The sequence below is a fragment of the Staurois parvus genome, unplaced genomic scaffold (assembly GCF_062004578.1).
Source record: "Staurois parvus isolate SC_StPar_1 unplaced genomic scaffold, SC_StPar_1.0 ptg002140l, whole genome shotgun sequence".
Taxonomy (NCBI): domain Eukaryota; kingdom Metazoa; phylum Chordata; class Amphibia; order Anura; family Ranidae; genus Staurois; species Staurois parvus.
Window position 1 is genome coordinate 1293793 of NW_028319936.1, and position 22428 is coordinate 1316220.

Consider the following 22428-nt stretch of genomic DNA (forward strand, 5'->3'; position numbering starts at 1 on the left):
GATTCGTTGCTCTGACACCAATGATGGGGCAGGATTCCTCCCACTGACACCAATGATGGGGCGCTATTCCTCCCACGGATACCAATGATGGGGTGCTATTCCTGCCACTGACACCAATGATGGGGCATGATTCGTTGCTTTGACACAAATGATGGGGCACTATTCCTCCCACTGACACCGATGGGGCACTATTCCTCCCACGGACACCAATGATGGGGCACTATTCCTCCCACTGACACCGATGGGGCACTATTCCTCCCACTGACACTAATGATGGGACACTATTCCTCACACACTGACACTAATGGAGCACCATCATTGGTGTCAATGGGTGGAATAGTGCCCCATCATTGGTTTCAGTGGGAGGAATAGTGCCCCATCATTGGTGTCAGAGTGAGGAAGCGTGCCCCATCATTGGAATACCATACCATATTGAAATCAAATCTGATGTTTATTCAATTTTTGGTGTGCGTTGGAAGAGGGGTAGTCTTATACGGCGAGTATAGCCCAAACCCTATATTTTAACAGGAAAAGTAGGGGGTCGTCTTATACACCCAGTCATCTTATACGCCGGCAAATACGGTAACTAAAACTGAATTGAAATTTGACATCAAATTTAACACTGTTGCTTACGTGTTGCTTCACACTAGAAAGCTTGGGTATTATAGGAACTAATATGGCTGATCTGGGCTGCAACCAAGCTTTGTGTGACACTGAAGGGTGTGTGCAATACCAGGGGCGGACTGAAAACTCATGGGGCCCCCAGGCAATAGGGGATCATGGGGCCCCTATGTCCTCACCCACACTCAAACCACACCCAAAAAAGCCCATGAAAACTACTAAGGGCATCTCATGGGGCCCCCTAATGACCCTGGGCCCTCGGGCAGTGCCAGGGTACCCAAATGGTCAGTCCGCCCCTGTGCTATACAGTTGTGGAGCCCCTTTGCTTTGTAACCTTCTATTTAACTAAAAGGTTGAAAGACGAACAATGTATTGTATTCTGTATATTATTGAGTTGAATAATCTATTTAAATATGAAACTGAATAACATACTTGAATTATATTTTTCATTATGGACAACTATACCTCTCTTTATATTGTCACCTTACCAAAGCTACTGTATTTCTTAATTTTCAGGACACTCTGAAAGTAGTTACATTGGTGCATGACACATGTGGTGTTAATTACACTTTTGGGTTGCCTGGTCTTCTTGGAGCATTGACCTATGCACTTATCATCCTTGTGGCAGACTATGGAAGATTTGAACTGTGAGTAAAAGATTTCTAGTACAGCTGTTTCTAAACTATTTTCATTTTTGTGTTACAGTTTCTGTCTATATACACTGCTCAAAAAATTAAAGGAACACTTTGAAAACACATCAGATCTCAATACGGAAAAATATAATGCTGGATATCTATACTGATATGGACTGGGTAATATGTTAGGAATGTAAGGATGCCACATCGTTTGATGGAAATGAAAATTATCAACCTACAGAGGACTGAATTCAAAGATCCCCAGAAAATCAAAGTGAAAAAAGTATGCAGCAGGCTAGTCCATTTTGCTGAAATTTGCTGAAATTTCATTGCAGCAACTCAAAATGGTACTCAGTAGTTTGTATGGTATCAATCCCTTCATTTGCCAGGAACTACCTGCAAACTCTCGCCACAGGAGACCAGGCATTGTCATGCCCCAGGAGGAACCCAGGACCCACTGCACCAACGTAGAGTCTGACAATGGGTCCAAGAATTTCAGGGTCAGGGTTCCATTGTTTAGCATGTAGAGGTCTGTGCATCCCTCCATAAATATGCCACCCCAGACCATTACTGATCCACCACCAAAACAGTCATGCTGAATGATGTTACAGGCAGCATAACGTTCTCCACGGCTTCTCCAGTCCCTTTCACGTCTGTCACGTGCTCAGGGTGAACCTGCTCTCATATGTAGAAAGCACAGGGCGCCAGTGGTGGACCTGCCAATTCTGGTATTCATTGGCAAATGCCAATCGAACTCTATGGTGGCAGGCAGTGAGCACAGGGACCAATAGAGAACATCGGGCCCTCAGGCCACCCTCATGAAGTCTGTTTCTGATTGTTTGGTTAGAGAAATTCTCACACGTGGCCTGCTGGAGGTAATTTTGTAGGGCTCTGGCAGTGCTCATCCTGTTCCTCCTTGCACAAAGGAGCAGATACCGGTCCTGCTGATGGTTTAAGGACCTTCTACAGCCCTGTCCAGCTCTTCATGAGTAACTGCCTGTCTCCTGGAATCTCCTCCATACTCTTGAGACTGTGCTGGAAGACACAGCAAACCTTCTGGCAATGGCATGTATTGATGTGCCATCCTGAAGAGTTGGACTACCTCTGGTGCAACCTCTGTAGGGTCCAGGTATCTCCTCATGCTACCAGTAGTGACACTGACCCTAGCCAAATGCAAACCTAGTGAAAAATAGTCAGAAAAGATGAGCAGGGAAAAAAATGTCAGTGGCCTTTACCTGTAAAACCATTCCAGTTTTGGAGGTTGTATCATTGTTGCCCATCTAGTGCACCTGTTATTAATTTCATTAACACCAAAGCAGCTGAAACTGATTACCAGCCCCCTCTGCTACTTAACTGACCGGATCAATATCTCAGGAGTTCAATTGACTTGATGCTGTACTCTGATCAAAAAGTGTTCCTTTAATTTTTTTGAGCAGTGTATTTTTGGACAAATGTTCTAGACACTTTTTTTTTTTAATTTTAAATAGTTTAATATATAACATTAGTAAATATGCCAAACGATGTTTATGCCAATGGAAGTTTGTAGTTGTGTTCAGTCTTTTCTCACAGAAAGTGATATATCTTGCCTGTTCTGCATTACATTTAATATGGGTCTGTTTTATATTCTTCATAGTCCCATTTACCAAGCATTGGTTGGTGTAGGCTGCATACTCCTAACGCTGACATTTAGTCTGGTTGGTGGACTTCTAACAGGTCAGTACAAGTATTGGTACAGACACCTAATGCTGAAATGGAATTTTAAATTGTTTCTTACATGTAAAATTGGTTTTAGGTGCCTTGTTTGGAAACACATAATATCCCACAAAGTGCTGAAGGTTATAGTAAAAAAAGTAGTTAGCAATGGATCCCCTGCCACGCTGGTTAAAATACTCTGACTAGCCTGGCCTGTGTGGCCTGGTGTCCAAAGCAGTTGGGTCTAAAAGACTTTACGTTCTAAAATATATTTATGGTTAAAATTACATACATAATATGTGTACAAAGTATAAAACAGTTTGAAATGCAAGCAGTGTCAGAACCTGAACTTGATCTAGTATTGGCCTTTTGCAGTCACTGTACCGCAGGGCTGGAGTTTGACTGGAAGAGATAGTACAAGGAGCAGGTCAGTTCAGATGACAAGAATGCTGCTGAAAGGAAGGGAAATCAAAGTGACAGAGATGAGCTCATCACTGTGCTGCTTCTTTTTTCACAGTCCATTCACAACTGGGTCAGGTTCAGAATAACCTGAGCTTAGAGCACATGGGTTGAATGACAAAAGGTACTGTGGGGGAAATCTCTAGATTGATGGTAAATATTGCAGGAAAAGCTGGCTTTGTTATTTTATTCTTTAATGGACAATTTCTTTTTGTTCTATTTATTGCTCTAGTTCTACTTAAATCACATTATTATCCACCGATAATAAGAAGAAATCAGTGAAAATATTTATCAGAAAATAATACATTTTGATCAACTATAATAAAGAATAATACCAATGATACATTATTTGCAATAAATACAAGAAATAATTATGTTACAGTTACTCCTGAGCAATCAGCAAATACAGTAATTTCACATATTCAACCCAAAAAATTAGAATTGCGTATGTAGTCATTAGGTAAAGAAAACAAAAAACTTTTCTAATTATATAATAATGATTATACATATAACCATAAAGAAATAAATAACAAGCGTGGAAGCGTGTCGCCCCCTAGAGGCTGCCGCCAGTGTATAACCAGCCATAACATTCACTATAGACTTAGTTCAATATGGGTTGGTGACATCCTCAGGCCAAGAGCCCACACACTTACAGAAGGACAGAGCTGTATTCTTTAGCTAATGGCTACGCCTGTTCTTACCTGCTCCATAATACAACTACAAAGTCATTTCAGGAAATAGTGCAGAACACACACTAACTCCACCGGCTTGTTCTTGTATCATCATGTTGCAATATATTCTGCCCAAAGACACAGAGAAAAGCTCCCATACTTTGGATCGCAAGGCCTTGCACATCGTGGCCTCCAGGCCAGGGGCGGACTGACAACTCATGGGGCCCCCGGGCAATAGGGGATCATGGGGCCCCTGTGTCCTTGCCCAAACTCAAAAAAACCTATGGAAAAGGTACCAGGGGCATCTCATGGGGCCCCCTACTGACCCCGGGCCCTCGGGCAGTGCCCGAATTTCCAAATGGTCAGTCCGCCCCCGCTCCAGGCTTGGTCTATAGGGGTGCTCTATATCACACTAAACTGTCCCCTCCCTACCAGAAGCCCCGTAATTAGCCACCAGCACCGATTCATCTGTCAGATGGCTGCTTTTCCTTCTTTTACACTCTTCACAAAATTAAGAGACAACTTGTTACATACTCTTGACTCTACAACACAGAAGTTTAACCATGGCTTTACTCTTTGTCCCTTAGTTCTGTACTCCTGTGACCCAGATTCAGCTGACAGCTGGCTAAAGTCCACTGTCGGCTGATGTCACAGAGCCCGTTCAGGGTCTGCAGAGATCCCGACAACCCTGAGAGTAATGTCAGTATCCACCCACATGCCTGACCAGCAGGGGTGGACTGACAACTCATGGGGCCCCCGGGCAATAGGGGATCATGGGGCCCCACACTCAAACCACACCCAAAAAAGTCTATGAAAGGTACCAGGGACATCTCATGGGGCCCCCTACTGACCCCGGGCCCTTGGGCAGTGCCCGAGTTCCCCAATGGTCAGTCCGCCCCTGCTGACCAGTAGCTGGCACAGCCTCTCAAGGGCCACTGAAAGCTTAAGCTAGCCACAGTCCAGTGCTCCAGTGAGCACTGGAGGGGCAGAGCATAGAGTGGTGACTGACAGTCATGGCTCTCTGCTCAGAACAGATTTAAGAACTGAATGATCTGTGGTATTTGATCGCTCAATTCTTGGAGTAGAGCCATCTAGGTAAGTGTAAATGGTTATTTTCCATTTCTTCTCTTTTAACACATTTCCAGACACTACATTACAATGAGGTGTGCATGATTTTGCTGTGCTGTCCTTAGCGATGCTGCCCATAACTTAAAGCTAACGAATTCCATACACGTGGATTCCCTCACTAATGGATTCCATTCAAATGGTACATTGCCAGAAAAACATATTACATTGTGCACATGTCCTCACCGTACTGTTCCCACATCAGACTCCACCACAAGGCCAGTATTCCTTGAATATATAGTCTTTTGCAAAGACTCACACATACAGGAGAAGACATGTCACAATATTACATTAACCCCGTATGCATCAGTCCAATATTTAAAGGTACAAATCACAGTGATAACTTGTCAGGAAAAACACAATATAAAGTAGGCACCTGCCTACAAGCATACAGCCCAAGTGGAAGACTTTCGAAGATAAGGCTAGACATCTAGATGGATATCTGTCCATTCCCTTAGCACTAGAGCCTTCCACTGCCTCCAGGTAATTGTCCCAACAAACAAGTAGCACGCAAAAAAGATTTCCCAAAAACAGTTAACATTGGGAACCTGAATACTGTAGACTGCATCCAACAACAAAAAGGCTGGTGGCAGTAATAGCCTGTTTTTTTTGCAAGGAGATCTGCTTTGGGCACAATTACCTGATCCACCAATACAGTCAGAACAGGCCACTACAGAACAGCAAATTCTTTTTTTTTTTTTTTTTAAAACTTTTTTTTGATTAAGGAATAAACTACTAAAACAGCATAACAGCATAAAGTATAGGATACAACATAAAAAAGGCACATATGTAGTAATCATCCAAATAAAGTACAATCATGTAAGACATAAAAAGTAAGTACATGAACAAGGCAGGCAGGAAGGTAGGCAGAGCAATAAGGCTACCAACACAGGAAAACTATCAATTACATTATGTATATTTATCAGTCAGACAATAAATGTCTATGAGTTTTCCAAACATCCCATTTTCTGTCGAATAAGTGCATCCTATCCAGTAGCGTATAATGAATACATTTCATGAGCATCACCACATCGACTCTACGTAGAACTGAGGCCAATGGCACTGTAGGTGACTTCCCATGAAGGGAAATGGCCCATAGGTTTAAGACACAGATGGTGTGAATTAGCTTCATAGCTTCGGTCTGTATTCCCGAGATAGGGGCTCCCAGTAAGCAAATCTGCACAAACAAATGCACCGGGGCATCTGCCACAGCAGAGGCCACTTCGGAACTGCAACATGTATAAAACTCATTGGGGCTTACATGAAAACTGATGTAAACTGATGTCTCTGTAAGTGGAGTCTGCGTGCCAGTTTTCATCAGTTGTCATGCACGTATGGTGTGAACAAGCCCTTAAGGTTCAGTTTGTTTTATTTAAAATAACAAATGTGTCATAATTATCTGCTCTGTGTAGTGGTTTTGCACAGAGCAGCCCTGATCCTCCTCTTTTCAGGTCCCCCGCTGGTACTCCAAGCAACTCTCTCCTGCCTAGTGCCCCCATAGCAAGCAGTTTGCTATGGGGGCATCCGAGCATGCTTGCTTCTGAGCCGCTGCTCTGTGTGTCCATTCACACATGGAGCGCAGTTTGGCCCCAGCCCCCACTTTTTCCTTATTGTCTCTCTGGTTATGATTGACAGTAGTGGGAGCAAAAGCTACCGCTGTTGTCTCAGCAAATGAGGAGGGGGAGATCCGAGAAAGCCAAGGCTCTTGTGCACATCGCTGGATTGAGATTGGGCTCAGGTAAGTTTTAGGGGTGACTGGGGATGCTGCTGCACACAGAAGGTTTTTTACCTTCATGAATAGAATGCATGAAGGTAAAAAACCTTGAGCCTTTCCAACCACTTTAAGATTCCGGGTGTGCTCTCCACACGTATCATATGAAAGCTCACCTTGGTATACTTTAGTTTTTAATATATTTTTAACAATTATCTCCACTGAATTGTGCAACTTATATAACTTTGCTTCTAATTGCCAGTACTGATAATAATTCAGTCTATCCCTCACTTCTTCTTTATTAGGTTTCTTGCTGAAATGTAAACTTCTCAAGCCCCCTAAAGAATGGCATTTTTTTCATGATCAGCCATACTGGGAGGTAAGATATTTACCATACTGTTACAATAGTGCCATTAAATCATAATTGCCTGATATTGCAGCTTGCTATGTAAAGTGTTTGAAAGGGAGAAAGTAGGCTTAGCTTCCATTATCTGTGCTTGTTACTTCCTGAAAAACAGGCATATCTAACTCAAAGGCCATTTGTCCATCTGCTGTCCTCATATACTTAACTACATATCAAAGAATATCCATCACTAGGCATAATAACCTACATCATAAATACTTTAAGGACTGCATAATGTGTATGTTGCAGAAGGACACTTATACAGGTAGAAACAAATACAGTTATGAGAGGAAATTTGGAACTCCTAGGAATTTTCGGGAACTCTGCATGTATGATTCCTACAATGTAATTAAAAGCTATTCTAAAATGGAAATTACAGAAGTAAAATAGAGCTTACTGTTCCCCCTTAGTTCCAGATTCACTTGCACATTTCATCTCCAAAATATTGCTGCACAAAAGTGAATACTGTAAAATGAATAAGGAAAATGCTTTGGAAGGACTTTATGTAGAAACTGAATCTCCGAAGTTTAATTAAAATACAGCTAATTGAGGAAAATTTAAATATATGTGAACCACTACCTCGTAAAACAACACATTCACAGTTTAAAATAGAAATGAAAGGGAAAATGTTTGTTTAATAATATTTAAAAAAAAATATAAATACTTTTTTTCACTTTTATTATTTATACATTTATATTTTATTATTTATGTTCTCAGCTGCATAAGGGACTCAGAGAGCTAGATTAGGAGAAAAGCAGTTGCAGGAAAGAAAATTGTATCATCTATGGCTTGCTTTAAGGAAACTAAGCAGCAATAATTTGAGGGGATGTTAAGTGAATGAGCAGAGAATGTAACAATCACCTTTTTGGTGAATGTTGCAATAAAACTTGTTCCTATTGAAAAACAGATGATACTAAATAGTTACTTAGTTACATAATTAGTCTGGCTGAAAAAAGACAAAAGTCCATCTAGTTCAACCATAAATAAATAATAAATAAATAAATGTTATATTCCTATACCCACAGTTGATCCAAAAGGAAGGCAAAAACCCCAGCAAAGCATGATGCAATTTGCTCCTGCAGGGGAAAAAATGTCTTCCTGATGCGAAAGGATATTCCCTTGATCAACTTTACCTATAAATGTTAGTATCCAGTTATATTCTGTGTATCTAAGAAAGAATCCAGGCCTTTTTTAACCACTTGACCTCCAGAGGATTTACCCCCCTTAATGACCAGGCCTCTTTTTGCTACTCGGCACTGCACTAATTCAACTGATAATTGCGCGGTCATGCAATACTGCACCCAAACGAAATTTACGTCCTTTTTTTCACACAAATAGAGCTTTCTTTCTGTGGTATTTGATCACCTGTGCGCTTTTTATTTTTCACGCTATAAACATATATGAAGAACGCTATATGAATAAAAACAATATTTTTTACTTTCAGCTATAAAAAATGTATAGTAAACTCAAAGTTGGTTATAAATTTAGGCCAAAATGTATTCTGCTACATGTTTTTGGTAAAAAAAATCCCAGTAAGTGTATGTTGATTGCTTTGTGTGACAGTTATAGCGTCTACAAACTATGGTATAGATACTGCAATTTACGCCATTTTTTTGCTATACAGCGCTGCGCTAGTTTAACGGACAATTGTGCGGTCATGCAATACGGTACATAAATGAAATTTACATCCTTTTTTTTCCTACAAATTGAGCTTTCTTTCGGTGGTATTTGATCGCCTACGCGGTTTTCTTTTTTTTATTAAAAAAAAGGCTGACAATTTTGAGGAAAAAAAACAATATTTTGGACTTTTTGCTATAAAACATGTTCAGTAAAAAAAAATTTAAAAATCAAATTTAGTCATAAATTTCTGGCAAAATGCATTCTGCAACATGTCTTTGCTAAAAAAAAAAACCCAATACATGTAAATTAATTGGTTTACGTGAAAGTAATAGCGTTTACAAATGGCGGGAAAGATACTGGGATTTTTAGGTTTTTTTATACTAATAATGGCGGCGATCAGCGACTTATGGCGGTGATCAGTGACTTATGGCGGTGATCAGCGACTTATGGCGGGACTGCGGCGGACATTTTGACATTGGGGGGTACTGACTTGGGGTCACTGACATCCCCAGTGACATCAATACAGTGATCAGTGCAAAAAAAAAAACACTGACACTGTACTAATGGCACTGGGAAAGGGTTAACTGTGTGAGGGGAGTGTTTTACTAGGGGGCAGGGGTGTGTACTGCACAGGACACCACTGATCGGGAGAGAGAAACTCTTTTGTCCTGATCAGCTTGTCCTTGAGCTGTCAGGGAACTGACAGAAAGCACAGCTACTGCAGCTGTGCTCTCTGTCAGGGGTTGCCGCTGATTGCCAGGACATAGCCGGTAAGGACCGGCTGTGACCCGGCGACTGACATCCATGGCTGTGATCGGCGGGACAGGTAGGGCGGCGGCGCGCCTCGCGTGCGCCCCCTGCCTGTTTTAAAACGTGGTTTTGCCCAGCCGTGCCGCCCTGCCACCGTATTTATACAGTGGCTGGGCAGCATGTGGTTAAAGCAATCCACTGAGCTGGCCAGAACCAACTCTTGAGGGAATCTATTCCCCATTTTCACAGCTCTTAGGCCCCTTTCAGGCAGGGCGGATCCATCAGTGTGATCTGCCTGCTTAGCGGGGATCTCTCCGCTGATCCCCACTGAGCAGGGGATCGCTGCAGACACTTCCCGCTGATTTCAATGGGATGGTCGGATGGAAACAGACCGCCTGTCCGTTTCCACCCGATTGTCATCTGACATGATCCCCTGGATGGATGGGGAATGAATCCCCATCCGTCTGTTTTTGGTGTACAGGATCAGATGCCGGCGGGTGTCAGACACCATCAGTCCGTTCGTGTGAAAGGGGCCTTACCGTGAAAAAACCTTTTTACATCTGGAGGAAAAGAGATTTAACCTTCAAATACAGAGAGTGTGGTTTATGATTTCAGGTGCAATTTATGAAGACTTTATGCTACTTATCAAGATTTTCAGCATTTTCCTGCAATTTGCAGTGCGATTTCCATTGTATTCTATGTATGTGAAGTCGCAACAAATCTGCAGAAAAATTAATGTAAGAACTACTTTAGAAATCGTGCTGCAGCAAATCGCACATGTTAAGACACTGGCATTCACATTCATTAGGTACAATTTCAAACAGGTATGACTAGGGGAGGACTGACAACTCATGGGGCCCCCGGGCAATAGGGGATCATGGGGCCCCTGTGTGCTTGCCCACACTTAAACCACACCCAAAAAGCCTATGAAAGGTACCAGGGGCATCTCATGTGGCCCCTTACTGACTCCGGGCCCTCGGGCATTGCCCGGGTTTCTGAATGGTCAGTCCGCCCCTGGGTATGACCAGCACTAAATCTCTTTTCCTCCAGACTTAGAGTGCTCCCTTGTCCTCTGTGATGACCTCAAGGCGAATAGCTCCCACTATATGAACCACTGATGTATTTATACATGTTGGTCATATCCCCCTTAATCTCCTCTTCTCAAGAGAGAATAAATTCAGTTCCTCTAATTTTTCCTCATAGCTGAGCTCCTCCATGCCTCTTATCAGTTTGGTTGCCCTTCTCTGTACTTTCTCCAGTTCCCCAATGTTCTTTTTGTGAATTGATGCCCAAAACTGAACTGCATATTCCAGATGAAGTATTACTAATGATTTGTACAGGAGTAATATGATATCTCTCACTCTGGAGTCTATACCTCTTTTAATACAAGGGAGGATTTTGCTCGCTTTAGGAACCGCAGCTTGGCATTGCATGCCATTATTAAGCTTGCGATCTACCAGAACACCCATGAACACCCAGAACCCAAATGTCTTGGAATTTATACTTTTGGGCAAATTTCCATTAGTGTGACCTGACACATAGGGTGAATGTTCAACAAAGAATTTGTTGAGTAAAATGACTGCTGTATTATTGTCTCAACGTGTATGCAAACCTTCAGCTGATTTTAATCAAAGCCCTATATGACCTCACAAAAATGGATAACATGTTGGATAGCCTACTTATGCAGGTCATGCGTGGGTCGAATTCCGAACTAATTTTCTTTATAAAATCAGAAATTTTGTGCATTTTGTAATCCGATGGTGCCACCATTGATTTCGAAATTCAACCAGCCAAGCCTTCAGTTTCATCTCATGTTGCTACAGAAAAGAATTTTCAGGGCCAAGAATTTTCTTTTCTTTCCAGGTCACAGCTCATGCTCATTTCTTTTTCGTTTATGTTTCCTGCACGATTCCCCTATCATTGATTCGAAATTCGTTCATTTTTCAAAACATTTCCAACATGCTCGATCACTCAAATTTGATGGTCACACGAAAATCGTCCATTTCTGTGACTCACTAATGGCTCGAAATTCAAACGAAAATTCTTATAAAAGATTTTCGAAAGAAAATTCTTTCCGAATTCGACCTGTGTATGGCCGGCGTATATTTGGTGAAACAAAAACAATAGTTCTGCTCGTGTAACAGCAAAGGCTGTAGGACCGAAGTGGTTATAAACATCTCAACACTATGAATAATGTGAATATGTTGTACATAAGAGAAGTGTAACACCCCAGGGTTTATCTGTATTCAGTATAAGCATAAACTATATAGGCCACCAGGCAGCACAGTGGCTAAATGGTTAGCACTTCCACCTGGCAGTACTAGGGTTGTTGGTTTAAATCCGCACCACCTGCCTGGAGTTTGCATGTTCTCCCTGTGCCTGCGTGGGTCTCCTCCGAGTACTCCGGTTTCCATCCACACTCCAAAGACATGCTGGTAGGTTAATTGGCTCCAGTCTAAACTGGCCCTAGTATGTGTATGTATGAATGTAGGTTAGGGACCTTAGATTGTACGCCCCTTGAGGGTTAGGGACTGATGTGAATGTACAATATATATGTAAAGTGCTGCATAAATTGACAGCGCTGTATAAGTGCCTGTAATAAATAAATAATAAATGTAATACTCCTATTATAATACATGTATCTTTTCTTTTGCTTGCAGTTTCCTAATGTGGACCACCACCTTTAACACCTATGGACAGCAGATGAATACAGAGATGTTTTATGTTTGAAGTGTCTGAAGCCTTTAGCTATATCCCACTGGGTGTAAAAATGGACAATACAATACAATTCTTCTATTTTCTCCTTTGTCCACTTCTATTATTTTAATTCTTTTTTTTGCACTGACATGCCATGTACAAGGGTGGTGGCAGTTTTACTGAAGCCCTAATTATGATAAGAGTCTTGTAAAAATTTTAAAGTAAACCTGCCCTGAGAGGAATATGAAGGCTGTCTCTGGCATCAATGGTTTTGGATCAGGTATCAAAATACCAGGATAACTGATGTACATATTCAATCCTGGTCACTAACATAGCACTGAAGCCAGAGGGTCAGTTTGAAAGTTAGAAAGATTACATTTTCCTTTAATAAACACATACCTTTGTAGTAAAGTGTGAAGAGTTTGTGTTTTAGAGCCAGTTCACACTACATGCGTTTCAGTTGCTTTTTTTCTGCATCCAAAATGCACAGAAAGTAGGTGATATGGTTGTCAATGTCATAGTTCACATCAGTGCTTGCAGTTCCAGTTCGTTCCGATTGCTGAAAAAAAAGTAGAACATGCTGCATTTTTTCTGCACAGAACTGTACTGGAATGAGGTAAAATGCATCAAAAATGCACATTAATGCACCAAAAAGCACCCAAAATGCACTGGAACACACATGTCCCTATTTAAAATGAAGAAAAAGGAGAAACAAATGAACTGGAATGCATAAAAAATGCACTAGAATGCTTCACATACTCCTCAAACACGCACTGGAATGTGTCAAAAACATGCATGCAGAAACGCATCCGGAACGCATCTGGACTGCGTTTCAATAGTGTGAACTGGCCCTTGAAGTATATGTACACCATGACAGTGAACTTCCATTTGCTTCCTTTAGGTCTGTTAAGTATACAATTGAAATGTTTTGTTATATCTGTTCTATAAGTGCAAAACATATGTATCAATCCTGACAGCGAGCTTTTCACTTCCTGTGCCCTCTGCCTTTGCTGACTGCTATCAGTTACCTTGTTTCCAGATAGCTCTATAAATTATAAAACACCTTCCCCTATGTTATGGGGATAAAAGGGGGGGGTGCTCTTTAGTTCCAAACACTTCTGTTGTAGGGTGACAACACTGATCCTCTATACCAGGGGTCTCCAAACTACTGCACGTGGGCCGGATGTGGCCCTTTGGTTCCTTTTAATCAGGCCCTTGGGGCACTCCATTAATACGAAGCACTATCACTTCCACTGACACCAACAATTGGGCACTATTCCCTCCACTGACACCATCAATGGGGCACTATTCCCCACACTGACACCAACGATGGGGCACTATTCCCCCCACTGGCACCAACAATGGGGCACTATTCCTCCCAGTGACACCAACGATGGGGCACTATTCCTCCTAGTGACACCAATGATGGGATACCATTCCCCCCAGTGACACCAACGATGGGACACCATTCCTCCCCATGACACCAATTATGTATATTTGTTACCCCCATTTAGTAAACCAAGTCCATGACATTTGCTTGCTTGCTTTTATCTGACTCTTGGGGCACTCCACTGATACTATCCCTTCCACTGACACCAAAGACAGGGTACTATTTCTCCCACTGACACTAACAATGGGGCACTATTCCTCCCACCGACACCAATGATGGGACACTATTCCTCCCCCTGACACCAATGATGGGACACTACTCCTCCCACTGACACCAATTATGTAAATTTGTTTACCCCCATTTAGTGCCCCAAGCCCATGGCATTTTCTACTCCCACTGGCCACAGTCCAGCCCCCCTCAAGATTGAAGGACAGTAAACTGGCCCTTTGTTTCAAAAGTTTGTAGACCCCTGCTCTATACCTATAGTATGGTGAGTGAGCGTTGTCACCCTAAAAAGCATGTTATCTGCAGGATCACCAGATGAAAATCTACCAAACCTAAGCTCTGGTAAGCTGTGATATATTACATTATTACATTTTTGCACTTGGGTTTAGATACACTTTCATTCATCCCATTTCCACATTTTAAGATGAACGTTTGTGTTTTATTTATCTTCAACATGTGTGTGGGGGATTGCAAGATCCTAAGTCAGTCAGGTAGTTGCATTTGTTGATACACTTCATTGGTATTTTAAATGTTTGCCTGCTGTTCAAATCCAAACGCTTTTATTATGTTCAATGCTAGAGATGAGCGAATCGAACCAGGCGAAGTGGAATTCGTTTCGAATTTCAGGAAAAATTCGATTCGCGTCGAATCCGAATATTTGCATAATTCGGGTGCGCGAATCGGATTTTTCCCGATCAGCCGGCAAAAGTGTCCCTGCAGAGAGCTCCGCTATTTCTGACAGTTCTCTGACAGTTCCTTCACATGTACAGCGGTTGAAACATTGTATCTATTTGTTTCCATTTAGGATACAGATGTTTTTATTCGGAAATAAATAGATACAATGTTTCAACCGCTGTCAACCGCTGGAACTGTCAGAGAACTGTCAGAAATAGCGGAGCTCTCTGCAGATACACTTTTTTGCTGTACTGGAATACTTCTTCTTTTCATTCTTCTTTTCATTCTTCTCATTCTTCTTTTCATTCTTCTTCTTCTTTTCATTCTTCTTTTCATTCTTCTCATTCTTCTTTTCTTCTTCATGAAAAGAAGAATGAGAAGAAGAATGAAAAGAAGAATGAAAAGAAGAAGAGGAATGAAAAGAAGAAGAGGAATGAAAAGAAGAATGAGAAGAAGAATGAAAAGAAGAATGAGAAGAAGAATGAGAAGAATGAAAAGAAGAATGAGAAGAATGAAAAGAAGAATGAAAAGAAGAAGAAGAAGAATGAAAAGAAGAAGAAGAAGAATCTTTTCATTCTTTTCATTCTTCTTTTCATTCTTCTTTTCATTCTTCTTATTCTTCTTTTCATTCTTCTTCTTCTTTTCATTCTTCTTTTCATTCTTCTTCTTCTTCTTTTCATTCTTCTTCTTCTTTTCATTCTTCTTCTTCTTCTTTTCATTCTTCTTATTCTTCTTTTCATTCTTCTTCTTCTTCTTCTTTTCATTCTTCTTCTTCTTTTCATTCTTCTTTTCATTCTTCTTCTTCTTCTTTTCATTCTTCTGCTTCTTTTCATTCTTCTTTTCATTCTTCTTCTTCTTTTCATTCTTCTTCTTCTTCTTCTTTTCATTCTTCTTTTCATTCTTCTCATTCTTCTTTTCATTCTTCTCATTCTTCTTTTCATTCTTCTTCTCATTCTTCTTTTCATTCTTCTTTTCATTCTTCTTCTTTTCATTCTTCTTTTCATTCTTCTCATTCTTCTTTTGTTCTTCATGAGAAGAAGAATGAAAAGAAGAATGAAAAGAAGAAGAAGAATGAAAAGAAGAATGAGAAGAAGAATGAAAAGAAGAATGAAAAGAAGAATGAGAAGAATGAAAAGAAGAATGAAAAGAAGAAGAAGAATGAAAAGAAGAATGAAAAGAAGAATGAGAAGAATGAAAAGAAGAATGAAAAGAAGAAGAAGAATGAAAAGAAGAATGAGAAGAAGAATGAAAAGAAGAATGAGAAGAAGAATGAGAAGAATGAAAAGAAGAATGAGAAGAATGAAAAGAAGAATGAAAAGAAGAAGAAGAAGAATGAAAAGAAGAAGAAGAATGAAAAGAAGAATGAAAAGAAGAAGAAGAAGAATCTTTTCATTCTTCTCATTCTTCTTTTCATTCTTCTTTTCATTCTTCTTCTTCTTCTTTTCATTCTTCTTTTCATTCTTCTTCTTCTTCTTTTCATTCTTCTTCTTCTTTTCATTCTTCTTTTCATTCTTCTTCTTCTTCTTTTCATTCTTCTTCTTCTTTTCATTCTTCTTTTCATTCTTCTTCTTCTTCTTTTCATTCTTCTTCTTCTTCTTTTCATTCTTCTTTTCATTCTTCTTCTTCTTTTCATTCTTCTTCTTCTTCTTTTCATTCTTCTTTTCATTCTTCTCATTCTTCTTTTCATTCTTCTCATTCTTCTTTTCATTCTTCTTTTCATTCTTCTTCTCATTCTTCTTTTCATTCTTCTTCTTCTTCTTTTCATTCTTCTTTTCATTCTTCTCATTCTTCTTTTCTTCTTCATGAAAAGAAGAATGAGAAGAAGAATGAAAAGAAGAATGAAAAGAAGAAGAAGAATGAGAAGAAGAATGAAAAGAAGAATGAAAAGAAGAATGAGAAGAATGAAAAGAAGAATGAAAAGAAGAAGAAGAATGAAAAGAAGAATGAGAAGAAGAATGAGAAGAAGAATGAAAAGAAGAATGAGAAGAATGAAAAGAAGAATGAAAAGAAGAAGAAGAAGAATGAAAAGAAGAAGAAAAATGAATGAAAAGAAGAATGAAAAGAAGAAGAATGAAAAGAAGAATGAAAAGAAGAATGAGAAGAATGAAAAGAAGAATGAAAAGAAGAAGAAGAATGAAAAGAAGAATGAGAAGAAGAATGAAAAGAAGAATGAGAAGAAGAATGAGAAGAATGAAAAGAAGAATGAAAAGAAGAATGAAAAGAAGAAGAAGAAGAATGAAAAGAAGAAGAAGAAGAAGAATCTTTTCATTCTTCTCATTCTTCTTTTCATTCTTCTTCTTCTTTTCATTCTTCTTCTTCTTTTCATTCTTCTTTCCATCCTACTTCTTCATCCTCATCCTCTTCTTCTTCTTCTGAGGATGAGGATGAAGAAGAAGAAGTAGGATGAAAATAAGAAGAATTCCAAGCCGGCAAAAAGTGTATCTGCAGAGCTCCTCTATTCTGCAGATACACTTAGAGGAGCTCTGCAGATACACTTTTTGCCGGTTTGGAATTCTTCTTACTTTCATCCTACTTCTTCTTCATCCTCATCCTCGGAAGAAGAAGAAGAGGATGAGGATGAAGAAGAAGTAGGATGAAAATAAGAAGAATTCCAAGCCGGCAAAAAGTGTATCTGCAGAGCTCCTCTAAGTGTATCTGCAGAATAGAGGAGCTCTGCAGATACAATTTTTGCCGGCTTGGAATTCTTCTTATTTTCATCCTACTTCTTCTTCTTCTTCTTCTTCATCCTCATCCTCATCCTCTTCTTCTTCTTCTGAGGATGAGGATGAAGAAGAAGAAGAAGTAGGATGAAAATAAGAAGAATTCCAAGCCGGCAAAAAGTGTATCTGCAGAGCTCCTCTATTCTGCAGATACACTTAGAGGAGCTCTGCAGATACACTTTTTGCCGGTTTGGAATTCTTCTTATTTTCATCCTACTTCTTCTTCTTCTTCTTCATCCTCATCCTCATCCTCGGAAGAAGAAGAAGAGGATGAGGATGAGGATGAAGAAGAAGAAAAAGAAGTAGGATGAAAATAAGAAGAATTCCAAGCCGGCAAAAAGTGTATCTGCAGAGCTCCTCTAAGTGTATCTGCAGAATAGAGGAGCTCTGCAGATACACTTTTTGCCGGCTTGGAATTCTTCTTATTTTCATCCTACTTCTTCTTCTTCTTCTTCTTCTTCTTCATCCTCATCCTCATCCTCTTCTTCTTCTTCTGAGGATGAGGATGAAGAAAAAGAAGAAGAAGAAGAAGAAGTAGGATGAAAATAAGAAGAATTCCAAGCCGGCAAAAAGTGTATCTGCAGAGCTCCTCTAAGTGTATCTGCAGAATAGAGCAGCTCTGCAGATACACTTTTTGCCGGCTTGGAATTCTTCTTATTTTCATCCTACTTCTTCATCCTCATCCTCTTCTTCTTCTGAGGATGAGGATGAAGAAGAAGAAGAAGTAGGATGAAAATAAGAAGAATTCCAAGCCGGCAAAAAGTGTATCTGCAGAGCTCCTCTAAGTGTATCTGCAGAATAGAGGAGCTCTGCAGATACACTTTTTGCCGGCTTGGAATTCTTCTTATTTTCATCCTACTTCTTCTTCTTCTTCTTCTTCTTCTTCCTCTTCATCCTCATCCTCTTCTTCTTCTTCTGAGGATGAAAATGAGGATGAAGAAGAAGTAGGATGAAAATAAGAAGAATTCCAAACCGGCAAAAAGTGTATCTGCAGAGCTCCGCTAAGTGTATCTGCAGAGCTCCGCTAAGTGTATCTGCAGAGCTCAGCGGTTGAAACATTGTATCTATTTGTTTCCATTTATGGAAACAAATAGATACAATGTTTCAACCGCTGTATGGAGTGAATGTCAGAGAACTGTCAGAAATAGGCTATTTCTGACAGTTCTCTGACATTCACTCCATACAGCGGTTGAAACATTGTATCTATTTGTTTCCATTTATGGAAACAAATAGATACAATGTTTCAACCGCTGTATGGAGTGAATGTCAGAGAACTGTCAGAAATAGGCTATTTCTGACAGTTCTCTGACATTCAATACTCCATACAGCGGTTGAGGAGTGAATGTCAGAGAACTGTCAGAAATAGCCTATTTCTGACAGTCCTCTGACATTCACTCCATACAGCGGTTGAAACATTGTATCTATTTGTTTCCATAAATGGAAACAAATATATACAATGTTTCAACCGCTGTATGGAGTGAATGTCAGAGAACTGTCAGAAATAGCGGAGCTCTGCTATTTCTGACAGTTCTCTGACATTCAATACTCCATAGAGCGGTTGAGGAGTGAATGTCAGAGAACTGTGAGAAATAGCCTATTTCTGACAGTCCTCTGACATTCACTCCATACAGCGGTTGAAACATTGTATCTATTTGTTTCCATAAATGGAAACAAATAGATACAATGTTTCAACCGCTGTATGGAGTGAATGTCAGAGAACTGTCAGAAATAGCGGAGCTCCGCTATTTCTGACAGTTCTCTGACATTCACTCCATACAGCGGTTGAAACATTGTATCTATTTGTTTCCATTTATGGAAACAAATAGATACAATGTTTCAACCGCTGTATGGAGTGAATGTCAGAGAACTGTCAGAAATAGGCTATTTCTGACAGTTCTCTGACATTCAATACTCCATACAGCGGTTGAGGAGTGAATGTCAGAGAACTGTCAGAAATAGCCTATTTCTGACAGTTCTCTGACATTCACTCCATACAGCGGTTGAAACATTGTATCTATTTGTTTCCATAAATGTAAACAAATAGATACAATGTTTCAACCGCTGTATGGAGTGAATGTCAGAGAACTGTCAGAAATAGCGGAGCTCTGCTATTTCTGACAGTTCTCTGACATTCACTCCATACAGCGGTTGAAACATTGTATCTATTTGTTTCCATTTATGGAAACAAATAGATACAATGTTTCAACCGCTGTATGGAGTGAATGTCAGAGAACTGTCAGAAATAGGCTATTTCTGACAGTTCTCTGACATTCAATACTCCATACAGCGGTTGAGGAGTGAATGTCAGAGAACTGTGAGAAATAGCCTATTTCTGACAGTCCTCTGACATTCACTCCATACAGCGGTTGAAACATTGTATCTATTTGTTTCCATAAATGGAAACAAATAGATACAATGTTTCAACCGCTGTATGGAGTGAATGTCAGAGAACTGTCAGAAATAGCGGAGCTCCGCTATTTCTGACAGTTCTCTGACATTCACTCCATACAGCGGTTGAAACATTGTATCTATTTGTTTCCATTTATGGAAACAAATAGATACAATGTTTCAACCGCTGTATGGAGTGAATGTCAGCGAACTGTCAGAAATAGGCTATTTCTGACAGTTCTCTGACATTCAATACTCCATACAGCGGTTGAGGAGTGAATGTCAGAGAACTGTCAGAAATAGCCTATTTCTGACAGTTCTCTGACATTCACTCCATACAGCGGTTGAAACATTGTATCTATTTGTTTCCATTTATGGAAACAAATAGATACAATGTTTCAACCGCTGTATGGAGTGAATGTCAGAGAACTGTCAGAAATAGCGGAGCTCTGCAGATACACTTAGCGGAGCTCTGCAGATACACTTTTTGCTGGCTTGGAATTCTTCTTATTTTCATCCTACTTCTTCTTCTTCTTCTTCTTCTTCTTCTTCTTCATCCTCATCCTCTTCTTCTGAGGATGAGGATGAGGATGAAGAAGAAGAAGAAGTAGGATGAAAATAAGAAGAATTCCAAGCCGGCAAAAAGTGTATCTGCAGAGCTCCTCTAAGTGTATCTGCAGAATAGAGGAGCTCTGCAGATACACTTTTTGCCGGCTTGGAATTCTTCTTATTTTCATCCTACTTCTTCTTCTTCTTCCTCTTCATCCTCATCCTCTTCTTCTTCTTCTGAGGATGAGGATGAAGAAGAAGAAGAAGAAGAAGAAGAAGTAGGATGAAAATAAGAAGAATTCCAAGCCGGCAAAAAGTGTATCTGCAGAGCTCCGCTAAGTGTATCTGCAGAGCTCCGCTAAGTGTATCTGCAGAGCTCCGCTAAGTGTATCTGCAGAGCTCCGCTAAGAAATAGCGGAGCTCTGCAGATACACTTTTTGCCGGCTTGGAATTCTCCTTCTTCTCATCCTTCTTCTTCTTCTCATCCTTCTTCTTCTTCTCATCCTTCTCCTTCTTCTCATCCTTCTTCTTCTTCTCATCCTTCTTCTTCTTCTCATCCTTCTTCTTCTCATCCTTCTCCTTCTTCTCATCCTTCTTCTTCTTCTCATCCTTCTCCTTCTTCTCCTCATCCTTCTTCTTCTTCTCATCCTTCTTCTTCTTCTCATCCTTCTTCTTCTTCTCATCCTTCTTCTTCTTCTCATCCTTCTTCTTCTTCTCATCCTTCTCCTTCTTCTCATCCTTCTTCTTCTTCTCATCCTTCTTCTTCTCATCCTTCTCCTTCTTCTCATCCTTCTTCTCATCCTTCTCCTTCTTCTCATCCTTCTTCTCATCCTTCTCCTTCTTCTCATCCTTCTCCTTCTTCTCATCCTTCTACTTCTCCTTCTCCTTCTTCTCATCCTTCTCCTTCTTCTCATCCTTCTCCTTCTCCTTCTTCTCATCCTTCTCCTTCTCCTTCTTCTCATCCTTCTCCTTCTCCTTCTTCTCATCCTTCTCCTTCTCCTTCTCCTTCCTCATCTCCAAGGGCATTTAACTTAAAGGTACAGTGTTCTGCACTAATTTAAAGGCTCTCTGAAGCCTAGAAACCCTTTTTATCAGTTAAATTCGTAGCGAATAAATTCGCATCGAATCGAATTTCTTCCTCAAATTCGGCGAATCAGCCGAATCGAATTTTTGAATAATTCGCTCATCTCTATTCACTGCCTTTGAAGATGCAATTCTAAAAAAACAGCAGCAGGGGCGCCAGAGCACTATATTGTCTCACTTAGCAAAGTGTCAGTTTTGTTAAAAATAAATAAATAAAATACTATTACTGTGATTTCTACATTGAAGTTATTAAAATAATACTACCATCAAATCTGCATCCAACCGTGATTTTTTGAAAATGCCAAAAATACAAAATTCTCATTCTTGCAACCAAGGAAACCATGCTCACTTCACAAACAGGATTTCTGAGAGAAACCTTATGATGCTGCTAGATTGTAGTAATATATCCTGCGCTATGTCCCCTCCAGATCCTTAAGCTGCTGAACACCACAAAATTCCCCCTGGATATTTAATTGATAAAGTAATATAATAATAATACAAAAAAAAAGTAAAGAACAATTATTAATCATAAAGTAGTGCTATACTACAACACAACCCCCATTTTATAAATGAGGTGTGTGGGCATGCTTGTGCAATAGATGTGGTAAAGTGAAATATACACACTTTGCTTAATATCACAGATACAGAAAATAATAATACCAAAAATATAATAAAAATAAGAAATATATAAACCTGCCTGGTGTTATAGTACACCTCCCTTTCTCTCAGTGCCCAAAAATTATGTGAAAATTGTAATATGTATAAGTGCTTTTCGGTGTTCTAATAAATAAATACAAAGTCCAAATGGTGCCAAGTGAAATTCTTATACAGTAATGTAATATTGTCCCCCCGTGTCAAATACACTCACCAAAAGGATGTGACCCCTTAAGCCCCTGGTCACATCAAAGCCAATTTTGAAATTGTGCGACTTACAGTGAAGTCGCACAATTTCAACATCGCATGACCTGCTGATTTCAGTTGCAATTTGCAGGACATCTGACACAGATATCTATG

At 40.0% G+C, this 22428-nt stretch overlaps 1 protein-coding gene across 1 annotated transcript in view; it reads left to right on the top strand.

The window, feature by feature from the left end:
• LOC149432452 (RH-like protein) overlaps window positions 1–12487 on the top strand; it is an 86186-nt gene extending 73699 nt beyond the window's left edge. The window contains exons 7-10 of the mRNA XM_089665119.1: window positions 1138–1268; window positions 2890–2969; window positions 7220–7293; window positions 12348–12487. Of these exons, the coding sequence (XP_089521245.1) occupies window positions 1138–1268; window positions 2890–2969; window positions 7220–7293; window positions 12348–12374 (312 nt within the window). The 3' untranslated portion in view covers window positions 12375–12487. The remainder of the gene's footprint in view (window positions 1–1137; window positions 1269–2889; window positions 2970–7219; window positions 7294–12347) is intronic.
• The last annotated feature ends 9941 nt before the right edge of the window (window positions 12488–22428 follow it).